The sequence below is a fragment of the Primulina tabacum genome, chromosome 5 (genome assembly GCF_025594145.1).
Source record: "Primulina tabacum isolate GXHZ01 chromosome 5, ASM2559414v2, whole genome shotgun sequence".
In the NCBI taxonomy this organism is placed as follows: domain Eukaryota; kingdom Viridiplantae; phylum Streptophyta; class Magnoliopsida; order Lamiales; family Gesneriaceae; genus Primulina; species Primulina tabacum.
The window spans coordinates 3789665-3806078 of NC_134554.1; the positions used below are offsets into that span (position 1 = coordinate 3789665).

At 33.0% G+C, this 16414-nt stretch overlaps 2 protein-coding genes across 4 annotated transcripts; both read left to right on the plus strand.

The window, feature by feature from the left end:
- The first annotated feature begins 1108 nt into the window (after positions 1 to 1108).
- LOC142545615 (NADP-dependent malic enzyme) lies at positions 1109 to 6998 on the plus strand. The gene is made up of 20 exons (XM_075652886.1): positions 1109 to 1324; positions 2184 to 2304; positions 2399 to 2473; positions 2768 to 2919; positions 2999 to 3104; positions 3229 to 3294; positions 3416 to 3511; positions 3594 to 3665; positions 4840 to 4923; positions 5000 to 5098; positions 5203 to 5250; positions 5342 to 5398; positions 5497 to 5595; positions 5680 to 5769; positions 5857 to 5934; positions 6034 to 6108; positions 6197 to 6287; positions 6425 to 6553; positions 6643 to 6776; positions 6838 to 6998. The coding sequence occupies exons 1-19, from the start codon at positions 1173 to 1175 to the stop codon at positions 6729 to 6731; spliced, it is 1779 nt and encodes a 592-aa protein (XP_075509001.1). The 5' UTR covers positions 1109 to 1172; the 3' UTR covers positions 6732 to 6776; positions 6838 to 6998.
- Positions 6999 to 8560: 1562 nt separating this feature from the next.
- LOC142545616 (cytochrome B5-like protein) lies at positions 8561 to 11052 on the plus strand. 3 transcript variants are annotated; one of them, XM_075652889.1, is made up of 7 exons: positions 8561 to 8802; positions 8969 to 9069; positions 9229 to 9269; positions 10227 to 10304; positions 10430 to 10521; positions 10636 to 10751; positions 10837 to 11052. In XM_075652889.1, the coding sequence occupies exons 2-6, from the start codon at positions 8991 to 8993 to the stop codon at positions 10718 to 10720; spliced, it is 375 nt and encodes a 124-aa protein (XP_075509004.1). In that variant the 5' UTR covers positions 8561 to 8802; positions 8969 to 8990; the 3' UTR covers positions 10721 to 10751; positions 10837 to 11052. The 3 variants fall into 3 exon arrangements, with proteins under 3 accessions (XP_075509004.1, XP_075509002.1, XP_075509003.1); XM_075652887.1 differs by having other exon boundaries at positions 10689 to 10751; XM_075652888.1 differs by having other exon boundaries at positions 10636 to 11052.
- Positions 11053 to 16414: the final 5362 nt, after the last annotated feature.

Below are 16414 nucleotides of genomic sequence, written 5' to 3' on the forward strand. Positions count from 1 at the left end.
AAAAATAAATAAAATCTTCAATAAATGTCATGCAAATCTGCACCTGGTCCGAAACCGACACCCGTTTCCCCACGTCGATGGTGGGTGATGTGACGTCAAAAAACTGTAGTTTTCTGATAAATAATTAAAAGAATAATTCTACGATGGCACGGCATCTTCTAGACATTACCCTTTTCGGGCCCCTCCATAATAATTCTGCCATATTGTTTCCTATGTGAATACGCGTCTCGATCTCTATGACTCACTCTTACCATATTGGTGTCGATTCGAGTGAATCAGGTTATATTTAAAAATTACTCTATCGGATCCAAATTCGAAAGAACTCGAAAACTTACGTTCTGAACTCAAACTTGACTAATTCGTCTCAACTCGATTTTAATTTTTTATATAAATTAAATAAAATAAAAAAAAATATTTTAATTTAAACACATAATAATAAAAAGATCTGTCTCATATATAATTTAAATTTGAAAATCTAATGTTAGAAAACTAAAATACATTTATTAAAGGCAAAATTTGTGTGAGACGGTCTCACGAATCGTATTTTGTGAGACATATATCTTATTTGGGTATTCCATGAAAAAATATTACTTTTTATGCTAAAAATATTACTTTTTATTGTGAATATCGGTATGATTGACCCCGTCTCACAGATAAAGATTCGTGAGACCGTCTCACAAGAGACCTACTCTTTATTAAATCAAATAAATAATTGTTTAAAAATAAAAAATATAAATAAATATTAAATTATGAACATTTATTATATAAATATATAATAAATATTTTTTTAAAAAAAATACGATAATAAAAATATAGTCAATAATTATTAATTATATATTTAAAAAAATTAAAATTTTCGAGGCTATTTGGATTGATTTAAACCCTACTCGACCCCGTTTATTTTTTGGGGTAAGATATCGGTCCGACTCGACTTCCTCCAAAACCCGAATCTATTTTAATTGGATCGAACCGTGTGACAAGTCGGATTTGTACACACCTAATCCCGGGTAAATTGTAACTATTGACTTTCTCATCAAGATTCAAGACACAATACACGCGTATATATACGTACATGTGTGTGTGTGTGTATTTCTATTTTTCTGTCAAGAGTTATCGGTTTATATACATAATATCGGGAGGCACGTAGTGTGAGAGAGAAACAGAGAAGAAGGATGGAGAATATTTTCAAGGAGAAGAGGGGTGGGGAGAGTGTGCTGGACTTAAGTCCAAAGGCGACGGTTGGCGGAGGAGTTGAGGATGTGTACGGTGAGGATCGAGCCACTGAGGATCAGCTCGTGACTCCATGGACATTCTCTGTTGCTAGGTACCGCTCTTCTTCCATCAAACTCCTCTTTTTTCAGTAATGAATCAATATTCGAATATTCAGGTTGATCCAAGTTAACAATGAAAAGTTGATTCCGTGTATCTCAGTGGGAAGTTGAATTTTAGAATAATCAAAATCAGAATTTTGAAAATGTTCAGGATCCAAGAAAGAAGTTAGTATTTTTTATGTCATTTACCTCTGATCTTGGAAGTTTAATTCGTATTTTTTTGTTGTAATATCAGCTGCATATGTTGTTTGTTGAAGTGAAATCCGAGATGATTGAGGTTCTATGTTGCTCTTGAATCTGAGCTTTGGATGAATTTTAATTATCTTCGACGACTTGTGATCTTGGCCTTTTTTTATTTACTTTTGAGGAAATTAGTATGAATATTTTTTGGCTAACATTCCCTTATGAAGTTTCAAATTTATAATTATTTTGAAATCTTTCTGACAGAAAAACTTCTAAAAGATCAAAATATGTCGCACAAAACTTTGTTTGATGATGATCGCTATTTGCATATGCAATACTCTGCGTGCTTGTTGGCTGTTTAGTTTCAATCAATGGAAAAATTAAAATTAAGCTGAACTCTGGCAGCGACTTTCTTGGACTTCGAATTTTAGGTGGTTTCTATGTTATATGAACAAATGCTCTGTTTAATGAGTATATTTGATCAAATTACTTAGCATACTTGGCATGTGTATAAGGTAGGCGGTCACCATTTCTTGCAGATCTATGATTCGTATTCATGTGATGTCACACACAGACCACTTGGTGAAAACCAATCGGACATTACGAAATCTTGATTCATCGACATTGTAATGCTGAATCTTGACTTTTTTGCTCGATTATGTGCAACAGTGGATATAGTTTGCTGAGAGACCCTCATCACAACAAGGGGCTCGCGTTTACGGAGAAAGAGAGAGATGCTCATTACTTGCGCGGTCTTCTTCCTCCTGTTGTTTCATCCCAAGAACTTCAGGTTCATAATGCATTAATTAATGTCAATTTTATTTATGTTTTTTGTTTTTTCATATTTTAACATTTCGTGTTCCCTTTAACTTTGGCAATACTAGGAAAAAAAGATCATGCATAGCATTCGTCAGTATGATGTTCCTCTGCACAAGTACGTGGCCATGATGGAACTTGAGGTAATGATAAATCTTGTGGATTTTCTGAACTTTTGTTTCAGATGACTGAAAACATTTGGATAGCAAAAAAAATATCAGTTTACGAAAGTAAGCTTCTGGTTATACCTAATTGCTTATTAGAACGTCAAGCACTACTGCTTTGATTACGGTAATGACAGTCGTTTCTGTAACCAAATCGAGAACCGGAAAATCCGTAGAATAATAGTTGTAATTTGAGTTTGGAAAAAAGCCCAATTTATTACTGTTGCATCAATGATTTTTGCGTCTTTAATTTTCAGTTTTCTTGATTTACAGGAGAGAAACGAGAGGTTGTTTTACAAGCTTCTCATTGATAATGTAGAGGAACTCCTCCCAGTTGTCTATACACCGACTGTGGGTGAGGCTTGCCAAAAATACGGGAGTATTTTTAAACGCCCTCAGGGTTTATATATCAGTTTAAAAGAGAAGTATGTCCTTATTTTAGCGTTACTACACAATTTGCATGACCTAGTTTTGGCTAGAAATTCAAGTTACTGATATGTGTAGGGGAAAAATTCTCGAAGTTCTGAGGAACTGGCCCGAGAGGTCCATTCAAGTAATTGTTGTGACTGATGGTGAAAGGATTTTGGGACTCGGGGATCTTGGCTCCCAGGTAATATGATGGACTCATATACGCTAACCAGGAACTTATTAGAGATGTATTTTCACATTAGTACATCAGGGTGTGGTGTGATAAGTGTGTTGTTTTTAATTGGACTATTGGTATTATGTTACAGGGAATGGGAATACCGGTGGGGAAACTAGCTTTGTACACAGCACTTGGGGGTGTAAGACCTTCGGCGGTAAGTATTACCATCAGGAAATGACATTTTGAAACCATTCTCGGTACTCTATTAAATTTACTTCTGTTGATTGTTCGGAAATTGGTTCTGATTGGAAAAAAAAATTGGCTTTTTTGAGTAGTGTCTACCAGTAACAATCGACGTGGGGACAAACAATGAGACGCTTTTAAAGGATGAGTTCTACATCGGGCTCAGGCAAAAAAGGGCAACCGGACAGGTTACTCCTGCATATCTGTTGAGCTTTGAATTTTGTCATCTACTTGTATCGTGTCGAAAGCTAATACTTTACATCTTTTCAGGAATATTTCGACTTGTTGCATGAGTTCATGAGTGCTGTGAAGCAAAACTATGGTGAAAAGGTTCTTGTTCAGGTTAGTGATTGCTAATACTTTTGGACTCCGTTTGGTACGTGTTATAGGATAAGTAAATGATTAATAATTAGAGTGATTAAAAAATGAGATATATGGATTAATAGTATGGTGGGATAAATAACATGGTGTTTGATATGATTTTAAAATGATGGATTAATTTTGTAAATTTTATTGTAATGACCAAAATGCCCCAAATGTTAATTAAATATATATTATTAAAATAATTGGATAGATAATTAAATATTTATAATTATAATTTATATTTATTAAAATTAATTTAAATATATTTATTAGAAATAAATTTGTAAATATGCATTTACTTTAATAATTAAATTAAAATAGCAATAATATTTTGAATTTTAATGTTAAATAAAGTTTTAGTAATAATTACAATATTATTGTTTTTTCTTAAAATAATTATAAATATTCTTAAAATAATTTGATAGATAATTAAATATTTATAATTATAATTTACATTTATTAAAATTAATTTAAATCATTAAAACAAATAAATTAGAATTGAAAAAATATTTATTTCATAAAAAAATTAATTAACAAGATTACAAATTTATAAAAATTTAATTTAAGATAGATTTGCATTACAATTTATTTTCTTTAAAATGATTGAAAATAATAAAAATATATGAAATTAATTTATAAAAAATATAATAAAATTTAAATATTATATTAATTATTAAATTTTCACTAATTTTAATTTTCATATTATATTGAAAAAAAACAATTCAAGGGTATTATGGTCGATATACAATCTTATCATGATCACTATTCAAAAAATATCAATTATCACCCCCTTTGAGGAGGGATATTTAATCACACAAATAACAGGAATAGTGTGCGCTTTCAATCGTAATCAAGGGCCTGTAGATTAATAAAAAACGAACCAAACGCGAGATAAAGGAATGATTATTAAATAATCATTCCTTTATCATGGCTACCAAACATAGCCCTAATGCATCTGGCTTTGTAACGAAAGTTATAGCTGGTAGCAAACACGACCCTAATCTTTTAAACTTTACTGTAGCACTCACAGCATCTATTAGTTGTCGTGTTGCATTAGCAATCAGGCAGGGCGACGATTGTTGCTCCAAACTAGTTACTCACATTTGTTTCACGCCTTCAAATTTTCTAATATTGGTGCTTAACATCATTGCAGTTTGAAGATTTTGCCAACCACAATGCGTTTGAGCTGTTGGCGAGATATGGAACTACTCATTTGGTCTTTAATGATGATATACAGGTATGTCGCAAATTGTTGGTTGAAACAGCTTTGAAATTTCTATATAACATTAAATTTGTGATCCCTTTTATTGCAGGGGACAGCATCTGTGGTGCTTTCGGGGCTTGTTGCATCACTTGAGCTGCTTGGGGGTACCTTAGCTGATCACACGTTCTTGTTTTTTGGTGCTGGAGAAGTAATTATATAGACTCAGATTCAATTTTCTTACGCCACTAAAATTTATAATCTTCACAGAGAAAAATCGTCCATAGCTGCTAAAGTTAACTTTTCCAATTGCAGGCTGGAACCGGGATAGCAGAGCTTATAGCCCTTGAAATGTCAAAACAGGTCAGCGAGTTATTTAAACAGTGAGGTGAAATATTACGGTGACTGTAAAAATAGGAAATTATTGGACCTCGGTGTGTTTTGTGTTACTTAGGCTAATGGTGTGTCTGTGGAAGAAACTCGCAAAAATATCTGGCTTGTGGACTCGAAGGTACCACCTACTGACAACAGGATATCTGAATCTATCATTATATCCTTCTGGTAATTCTTTGCATGCATTGACATGCTTGTGTGTATACGATCATGTAGGGTTTGATAGTTAATTCTCGTAAGGAATCTCTTCAACATTTCAAGAAACCGTGGGCTCATGAGCACGAACCGATTAACAATCTCTTAGATGCTGTCAAGGTTGGTAAATTCATTCTTTGATGCCATTTTTCAATGCAGAGACTCAATTTTTCCTCTGATAATTTCTCCTGAACTTCACTTTAGGCTATCAAGCCAACAGCCTTAATTGGAACTTCTGGTGTCGGAAAAACATTTACGAAGGAGGTGGTCGAGGCTATGGCCTCCTTCAATAAGGTATATTATTGTTCTACTTTTTCTCTTCTCTTGAAAAAAAAATGTTGATCAAAAAATTGATATTAGCATATGATTTTAATGCCTCAGAGACCTCTCATAATGGCCCTTTCCAATCCAACCTCACAAGCTGAGTGCACTGCCGAACAAGCTTACGAATGGACCGAGGTTTGCTGAGTTTGAAGGCGGTGATATTCTGGCAGTAAATCTCATCGATGTAGTATTTTAACTAGAACTCCATCTTTTGTTCCTTGTTTTTTTCTAAAGGGTCGTGCTATTTTCGCCAGCGGAAGTCCATTTGACCCTGTGAAATATGATGGAAAAACTTTTGTACCTGGCCAGGTTTCATTTCTTTTCTGTTTGCTGAACCGTGTTCGATTTGCTTCTTATTATGAACGATTCTCAAACTTATTATTCTCTGTGAAATAAGGCAAACAACGCATACATATTCCCCGGTCTCGGGTTTGGGTTGGTCATATCTGGAGCCATTCGTGTGCACGATGACATGCTTTTGGCAGCTTGTAAGTAAAAAACCGTGAACTAGAACGCTACAATCGAATCTCAATAGTTTGAAATTGTCAGCATCAATAAGAAGGAAACAAGCATGAGTGAATAAACCTTTTTATTGCTAATCCCTGTGTTGTTTTATTCGAAACAGCTGAGGCTTTGGCTGGTCAAGTGACACAAGAACATTACGACAAGGGAATGATTTACCCTCCATTTTCCGGTATAAGGAAGATATCAGCTCACATTGCTGCTAATGTAGCTGCTAAAGCATATGACCTTGGTTCGCACCTACCCGCTTTTTTCTTAGAATTCGAGCTCTCGTTCGACTTCTAAAAATTCTTTTTTAAAAGTTTGTTTTTCTCCTTCCAGGATTGGCAACAAGACTCCCTCGGCCTGCGGACTTGGTCAAGTATGCCGAAAGCTGTATGTACACCCCGAACTACCGGAGCTACCGGTGAATTTTTAGGTGGGTTGGAAGCTTGAACCACACTGCCTTGTGTTGCAAGTGTCATGTTTCTAGTCTCAAGGATTTATAGTAGTATAAATAATAAAGGGTGGAGTTTTATCTGGCGTGGGAGTAACGTACTTTGATTTTAATGGGTGTCTCAGTTAATGTTTTCGTTTTTCATGTACTATCTGAATTTGAAGCAATTTGGCAGAGGTTTTGTTACTGTACCAAATGAGGCTTTGGCAAGAAGGAATAATATGATCGTTGATTAAAATAATGTTTGGACGCTTCAAAATTGAATTTTTTGAATTTCTTCCTAAAATGTGAATATTTATATTTGTTTACTTAAATGAATAAATTTGCCAAATTATCAAATAATATTTTTTTAGAAAAATTGTATTTTAGGAGCCGGGTTTTCGTACTCTTTATTTTAAAGGGGCTGGGGTTAACTTAATTTTATTATAAAATTTTGAATTTTTATATTAATATTTTTTTTGTCGCCTATTTCTGAATGGTTCAATTAAAAGCTGACAAATTATGACCTGATGTTAATTAAAAGATATGTTAATTGAAAAAATTATTTAATATTGATTTTTGACTCAGTCTTTTTTTATTATTTTATGATGAATCCTAGTGATATATTCACACTACTGTTATTTTTGATGATTTTTTATTCATGAATAAATGATAGCACTTTTGCAAGGATTTCAAAAGAAGTATTGTTTTATTAACTCATATTCTAAATTGAATAATTAGGTTTATTTTGAGACGTTTTCGCGGATCTATTTTTATGAAATGAGTCAACACGATTCAATTTAAAACGAAAAGTAATATTTTTATCATAAATATAATATTTTCAAAATCGGTTGAATTATAGATTCGTCTCATAAAACTAGTCTGTCAGACAGTTTTATATGAGTTTTTATGGAATTAAATTGGGATCCAAAAAATAATATTTCATAAACACCAAAATTCATGTGAGATTGTTTCAGTGTCAATTTTATGAGACAACAATTATATTTGAGTCATCTATAAAAAATATTGTTTTTTATGTAAAAATAAAAATACTATTTTTTATTATAAATATAAGTAGAGTTTACTTGTTTATCAGGTAAAGATATCTGACTAAGTGAGACCCAAGTCCCAAAGTAACGACTGAAAGATGAACCTAGTTTAAAGGACCATCGTATTTTGCAAAAAATTAAAGAAAAGGTATTGATTTTTCTATGTACAAAAAAACTCCAAATTTTTGTCATTTAAAAAATTAATATTATTATGCCACTGACCCAAAATACACATTTCCATGGATTTAGTATGATTTATTACTATTCTTTTTATCAATATTATTAGATGTTTTATTTAAATAATTAAAACAGTAATATTTATAAATATATATTATTTTATTAAGTTTGAGACATTTAGAGTAATTAACTTTGGTGTCATGGTCTGTTTTAATAATTATATATATTAATAAAATGTTAAAATTTTATAGCAAGTTATATGTAGTTAAGTGGTTAGAGTCATTTTTCTTGGGGTTAAGGTCATAGGTTCAATTCTCTTCATTTTTTCTCTTTTATTTTTCAATTTATTTTTAATTTATATATCAAAATTACAGTTTAGTCTCTCATTATTTCTTATAATTATATTTTGATCCTCATTTAAATATAAATCAAATGAATTATAAAAAATATTATACAAGCACGCAACGCAGCACTAATATATATGTGCACTAATATATATTAAATCTAAGGGGATTCGTTTCAAACCCCGTTCCCTTGAATAAAACCAATCTACGATAATTTTAATAAAAAATTATTTGATATTTTATTTAAATAAAAAAACCCCATTTCCCATATGTTAACATCACCCAGTTGCAGTTTCATAGTCCATAGAAGAGAATCTCCTTGCTCTAACATCAAAAAGCGTCGCCGTGAATTAAAGATTCAAATAATAACCCGCGATTTACCCCCGGTTATCCCTCCATTTCGTTCCCATTTCACTTCTTTTCTTCTTGTCTTCAAGCTCATCAAGTTCCCCGGGTGCTGCAAATTGACTAATTCCTTTGCGGTGAACTGATTCAGGTTACGTATGCATTATACTGCCTTATCTCTGCATTTCTACACGCATTGAATCTCTTTGTATTATGGGTTTTTCATTTTACTTCATTTTCTTGTTTCTTTTTATGGACTTATTTCCCCCCCTTTTTTTTTCTTGTTTCGTTTTAATGGGTTTATTTTTTGTGAGCAGATAAGGTGATTTAAGTTGGGACATGGACGTATTGTTGGTGACATTTTTTGTGGGATTTGTATTGGCGTTGCTAATTATTGTCCCGCGGCTACGTAAATCTGGTTAGATCGTTGTGTTATTTTGCTGTGTTACATTTTGATCTGTGGAATCCTGTAGTTTGAAAAAATTTCGGTATTTTTGTGAAAAATCTGTCACGGATTGCCTGGCTGTTCTTGGTTTTTTACGATCTGATCAATTGTAAGCTTTTATGTGTAATGCAGATCCTGGCAGCTCGCGGCTATCAAATTCTGCAGGTGATAAGGTACTCTAAAGTTGCCATATTGAATTTGGCTTTGCATCATTGACACTTGAAAGGATCAGCATATGTGTTTTAAGAATATTGTTTGTTAATTTTATCAAGAAGGTTAATGTCAAGTTGTCGACACTCCCAAAGGAATTAGTCACTTTGCAGCACCTACCTGGTACCTTTGTTATGTTGAGAAAATTATATGTTGAATGCCAATATTTTTCATATACGCAAATGAAGTAAAGAAGGACTCACTATTAGCCAAAGAAGCTTTGGTTGTTTAATATTTAAAGTGGTTCTTGCCTTTATCAGTGTTTCGATGAAAATGAGTGTTCATGATAGTATGTAGGTTTTCGTTCCTTCTTATTCTAGATGCACCATATTTTTCTTCCAATTTTACTTTTGATCGATATGCTTCATATGGAAAGAGTATCACGTTGTAGTGCACTACCTAGTGAAAAATGTGATACTCTAGGAGCTGGCTTCTTTTGATTGGTTCATTATTGAATTTTGAAGAATCTGTGGCCATTCTACTTGTTTTATGTACGATGAAAACTAGGAACTGTAATGGAAATTACAGATGGGTTATTGCAAGTTCTATCGATGTTATAGTTGACCTTTAACTCTTGGTATTTCCTTCTGCCTCATAGAAGGTTGACATGAAGGTTTCCATAGGGAAACCATATGGAAACCAATCCTGGATTGCACATTTACTGGCTAAAGATCTAATGTACCAGATTCACAAATCAAATCAAAGATTTTTTGTTGGTCTGTTCTGTCTTGCCCCTGCTCCTGATTATTTCTACGATTGTATTTTTATTATTGTTTTTCACTCACGATCTATTTTGGTCGATGACTTTTCCTCATGCACGAGTCAACGCTTGAATTGAATCGATGCTAGCTGGTGTTGCAGTTGCAGTTTTCATAAAAAAATTGTTTGTTTTTTTATTGATATGACTCCTTTTTGGTTAGGCATCCAAAGTGTACAGCAAAGCTGAAGTTTCATTGCATAACAGGAGGACCGACTGTTGGATCATCATAAAAGAGAAGGTTTTTCATCTTCCACAGATTCTCTTGAATTGTTTTCTTTCCATAAAGCAAGACCCTCCCAATTGGTCTTTGTGACTAAATTTCGTCAACATGATCGCCACGTTTTGTTTTTCTGAAAAATATAGGTTTATGATGTTACCTCTTATGTAGAAGAGCACCCTGGAGGTGACGCCATACTAACACATGCTGGTGATGATTCAACCAAAGGTTTTTATGGGTAAGTGTTTTTTATACGATAAACTTTTCACGTTCTCTTTGCAGTTGGGGCAAGATTTTTCTCCTTGTGAAGTTAGATTCTTCTTCGATGCTATCTTTGATCGTTCACTTGTAGGCTTGCAAAGTTTTTGGAACAGCAACTAATTAATCCATTCCACATCTTAACAGGCCACAGCATGCTACTCGAGTCTTTGACATGATTGAGGACTTTTATGTTGGAGATCTGAAAAAGTAACTAATTTAACTGTGTTCTGCGATTATGGGCATGTTGTTTGGGTCCATCTAACTGGATTGTTCCATCGGATCGTCGGTTCAGGTTTAAGTTATCAATTACTTATGGCGAACTTGTGCGCTTCAAACTGATTATTTATGGCTTGGAAGCATGTGGCATTATTGCCCTAATCGTAATGTGATTGGCGAAGTGGAGTATGTCTGATTGGCTTTTCAATTTTGCGAGGTAGACTGTATAAACTGAAACAGTCATTTCAGCACATGTTGTGTTCATTGAAATTATAATATGATCTCTTTTTGATGTCCTTGTGTTCAAGGAAACTATTCTTATGTTTAACCATACAAGCTTGTTTGTTTTGTAAACTCATGCCACCCAACAAGTCACAAGCACAATGACATGCATTTGGTAGAGGAGAATGTGAACATGGGGTGAGATGGGTAAATAAATAAATTTTGTAAATAAGTTTGTGTTTAGGAAAACCATAAAACAAAATTTGGAAAAAAAAGTCTTGAGAGAAGGGGAGGGCAATCTGATCTCCCCTCCTTGTTCCATGGATTTTCCCTGCTCAAGTATTTTGCAAAAAATGATGCATTTTTCAAGTTTGATTTGCCCCCATTCCTTTACTCAGTTTGTTGTACTTAAAAAGAGATCATTTTCGTGGCAAAACAAAGAATTTTTAAAAATTGTCAATTAAAAATCCAGCCAAACTCCAAATAATCACCATATTATCCCAATTTATTTGTGTAACAAGATGTTATCATGTTGCACGTTATTAAATTCAAAATAGTTTGAAAAATATATTGGTCAAACATTTTTTTTGATTTGTGATTTTATTTAAAATGTTTTTTTCACAAAATGAACATATAGGAAATTGTTGAAAAATATATTTAAAATGTGTGTATTGAATATTTGAATGTTGAATATTTGAATGTTGAAAATAAGAGTTGTAAATATTGAAAATTAGTGTGTGATGATGTAGGTAATGATGTATTTTATTTTTGGATTATTTGTAAAGATTTCCTATAAATAGATCTCTCATTTGTGAAGAAAATCACAATTGAGTAGAGAGAAAAATATTATAAAGTGTGTAGTTTGGTAAATTTTGAGAGTTTGAGATTTTTACTTTTTACCATAAATTTTTACTTTTTCACAACACGTTATCAGCACGAAGCTCTAAAAGTCCTCCATCCTTTTCCAAGCTCCAAACAGAAGAAAAAGGTAACAAAAGTAATAATATTTATTTTACTGTTATTTATTTATTTATTGTGTATATATTTAATATATAATATAATGTTATTATTAATAATAAAAATAATTTTTTCGAAAACTTGTTATAAATCCTGGGAGGATGTTAAGACGACATCCCACACTCCCGTTAAGGGATACGACAAGTATAAAAGCCTATAAGATTTTTAAATAAAATATCTTATGACACATCATTATAATAATATGATATGATATACATAATTATTTAAATATGTCTAATATTATATACACCATATTATTACCATAAAATTATACAAATACATACCTTTATTTTTTTATACACTAACGGTCATAAACGGTAACAAAACGGCTAGTTTTTGCCCTATAAATATGATCTCATAAACACATTCAATCACTCCAACTTTCTCTTCTTCTCTAAAAATTATTCTTCGCTAAATTTTCGAACAAAAAAGAAGATGGCTTTCTCAAGGTTATGTTTAATTATTTTGGTTATCATACTCACGAGTCTTTTATTTATCGGAGAATATCCTCATCGTGTGTTTTCTTTATTTTTACAAATGCTTGTACTTGTTGTTTATCCATTACTTTGTATTGCAATATTCATTAACTAATAAAACGCATCGTAATTTTTTTTAGTACCACCATGTCAAATTTGACAAAGCTCGAATTTGTTGCGCTCGACATCACGGGAAAAAATTATATGCCGTGGACTCTCGATCTAGAAATGCATCTTGAGTCATTGGGTCTAAGTGAGACAATAAAAGAAAATGGCATATCGACATCACAAGAAAAAGCAAAAGCCATTATATTTTTGCGTCGACATCTCGACGAGGGATTGAAATGTGAATATTTAATTGAAAAAGATCCCATGGCTTTGTGGAAAGGATTGAAAGAAAGATTTGAACATATAAGGGAAGTTATATTTCCAACCGCCCGTGATGAATGGAATATGTTAAGATTCCAAGATTTTAAGAAAGTCAGCGATTATAATTCAGCGATGTATCGAATAATCTCGCAGCTAAAATTTTGTGGACATGAGGTCACAGAATCGGAAATGCTTGAAAAAATTTTTTCACGTTTCATGCATCAAATATTACTCTACAGCAACAATATAGAGTACGTGGATTTGCGAGATATTCTGAACTCATCGCCTGTCTTCTTGTGGCGGAAAAAAACGAGCTATTAATGAGAAATCATCAGTCCCGACCCACTGGATCAACAGCATTTCCAGAAGTCTGGAAATGCTGTAAGTAAAAATGAATTTAAACCTGGAAACCAAAATCAAATTCAAAGACAAGGTCGAGGTCGAGGTCGAGGTCGAGGTCGAGGTCGAGGTCGAGGTCGTGGACGTGGACGTGGACGTGGAATTGGCCGTGGTCGTGGTCGAGGCCGTGGTTTTGAAAACAATAGAGATAGTTATTTTAATAATTCATCTCAAAAGAGCGTCCCAAACCATCCACAGAAAAGACATCATGAGAATACAAGTGTTAATGAGAATCACTCAAAAAGATATGAAAGTTCTTGTTTCAGATGTGGTACTCCAGGACATTGGTCCAAAATTTGTCGAGCCCCTGAACACCTTTGTAAACTTTATAAAGAATCATTAAAGGGGAAAGAAAAGGAGACCAACTTCACTGAACGCAGTGACCATTTGAGTGATTCAACTCATTTTGATGCTGGTGATTTTATGAATGATTTCTCTGGAAATGATCAATATGTTGGTGGGATAGAAATGAACAATATTGATGCTGCAGATTTTCTCAATGATTTCTCTGAAAATGAACAATAGTGGTAGAATATAAATGTACAATAATTTATTTTTCATTTATCCATATAATGTTTTATTGTATAATTATGATATGTGTTATATTTAAATATATATTGCCAGTAATTTTATTTCATTGCATATTTTTTTGAAGTTCAAAAAATGGAAAATGCTATGAGCAAAGCTGAAGTTTGCATACCCGATAGTGGTACAACGCACACTATCCTCCGAGATAAAAGATATTTTTTGGAACTAAAACCAACAAAAACAACGGTGAATACAATATCAGGTCCTGTAGACTTGATTAAAGGATGTGGTAAAGCACAATTTTTGTTACCTAATGGTACAAAATTTTTTGATCAATGATAATTTATATTCACCACAATCGAAAAGAAATTTGTTGAGTTTTAATGATATATATTCCCATGGGTATGATACTCAAACAATGAATGAAGGGAATAAGAAATATATGTGTCTTATCACATATAAATCAGGAAAGAAATACGTGATTGAAAAACTACCAATGCTCCCTACTGGATTGCATTATACACATATAAGTCCGATTGAATCAAACATGGTAGTTGATAATTCTTCAATATTAACCAATTGGCATGATCGATTGGGACATCCTGGTTCAACAATGATGCGAAGAATTATAGAAAATACACATGGTCATCCGCTGAAAGACCAGAAGATCTTTCAGAATAATAAGTTTCAATGTAAAGCATGTTCTCCTGGAAAACTTATATAAGACCATTACCAGCCAAAATCCAAACTGAATCACCAATGTTTCTTGAACGTATTCAGGGTGATATTTGTGGACCAATCCATCCACCATGTGGACCATTCAGATACTTTATGATATTGATTGATGCCTCCAGCAGATGGTCACATGTATGTTTATTGTCAACTCGAAATGTTGCATTTGCAAGATTACTTGCTCAAATAATAAAATTGAGGAATCAATTTCCCGATTATACAATCAAGAAAATTAGACTTGATAATGCTGGTGAATTTACTTCCCAAACTTTCAATGATTATTGTATGTCTATGGGAATCATTGTTGAGCATCATGTTGCTCATGTACATACACAGAATGGATTGGCTGAATCATTGATTAAACGTCTGCAAATGATTGCTAGACCAATGATTATGAAAACAAAGCTCCCTATTTCTATATGGGGACATGCAATTTTACACGCTGCTTCATTAATTCGCATCAGACCAAGTGCATATCATAAATACTCCCCATTGCAGCTTGCATTTGGTAAAGAACCAGACATTTCTCATCTGAGAATTTTTGGATGTATGGTGTATGTGCCTATTATACCACCGCAACGAAAGAAAATGGGACCTCAAAGAAAGGTTGGAATTTATATCGGTTATGATAGTCCATCAATCATTCGATATCTTGAACCTCAGACATGCGACGTGTTCACAGCACGTTTTGCTGATTCTTATTTTAATGAGGAAATCTTCCCAATGTTAGAGGGAGAACAGAAACATACCGAAAAGGAAATTACATGGCATGTATCATCATTGTTACATCTGGATCCAAGAACAAAACAATGTGAAAAAGATGTACAACAAATTGTACACTTGCAAAGAATAGCCAATCAAATACCAGATGCATTTGCTGACACAAAAGGGGTAACTAAATCATATATACATGCTGCAAATGCCCCTGCTCGAATTGAAATTCCAAAGAAACAAATTGAAGATACTCATGATGTCATTAAACGCCTGAAGCGTGGAAGGCCAGTCGGTTCCAAGGATAAAAATCCTCGAAAAAAAAATTTATAGAGAAACACGATGATCACAAAATAGAGAATGGTGTTCCTGAAGAAACACATGATGATGAAAATATTCTGTCAGAACCACAAACTGACGAGAATCATGAAATCTCTGTCAATTACATTAATACTGGAAAAATATGGAACCGAAAAGATATAGAAGAAATTGATGATATATTTTCTTATAATGTGGTAATCGACATCATAAATGATAATGAAGATCATGAACCAAAATCTTTTGGTGAATGTAAAAATCGGCAGGATTGGATAAAATGGAAAGAAGCCATCCAGGTTGAATTGGATTCGCTAAATAAACGTAATATTTTTGGACCTATAGTCCTTACACCTGAAGGTGTAAAACCTGTTGGATACAAATATGTTTTTATTCGAAAGCGAAATGAGAAAAATGAAATAGTGATATATAAAGCTCGACTTGTTGCACAAGGTTTTTCTCAAAGGCCTGGAATTGATTATGAAGAAACGTATTCTCCCGTGATGGATGCAATTACGTTTCGGTATTTGATTAGCTTGGCGGTATCTGAAAATTTAGAAATGCGTCTTATGGATGTTGTTACAGCTTACTTATATGGATCACTTGATAGTAATATATATATGAAAATCCTTGAAGGATTTAAGATGCCTGAAGCACAAAGTTCAAAACCCAGAGAATGTTATTCTGTGAAATTACAAAGATCATTATATGGGTTAAAGCAATCTGGTCGAATGTGGTATAATCGACTAAGTGATCACTTGATGAAAAATGGATATGTAAATAATTCAATATGCCCTTGTGTTTTCATTAAGAAAACAACATCCGGATGCGTAATTATTGCTGTATATGTTGATGATTTAAACATCATTGGAACGAATAAGGAAA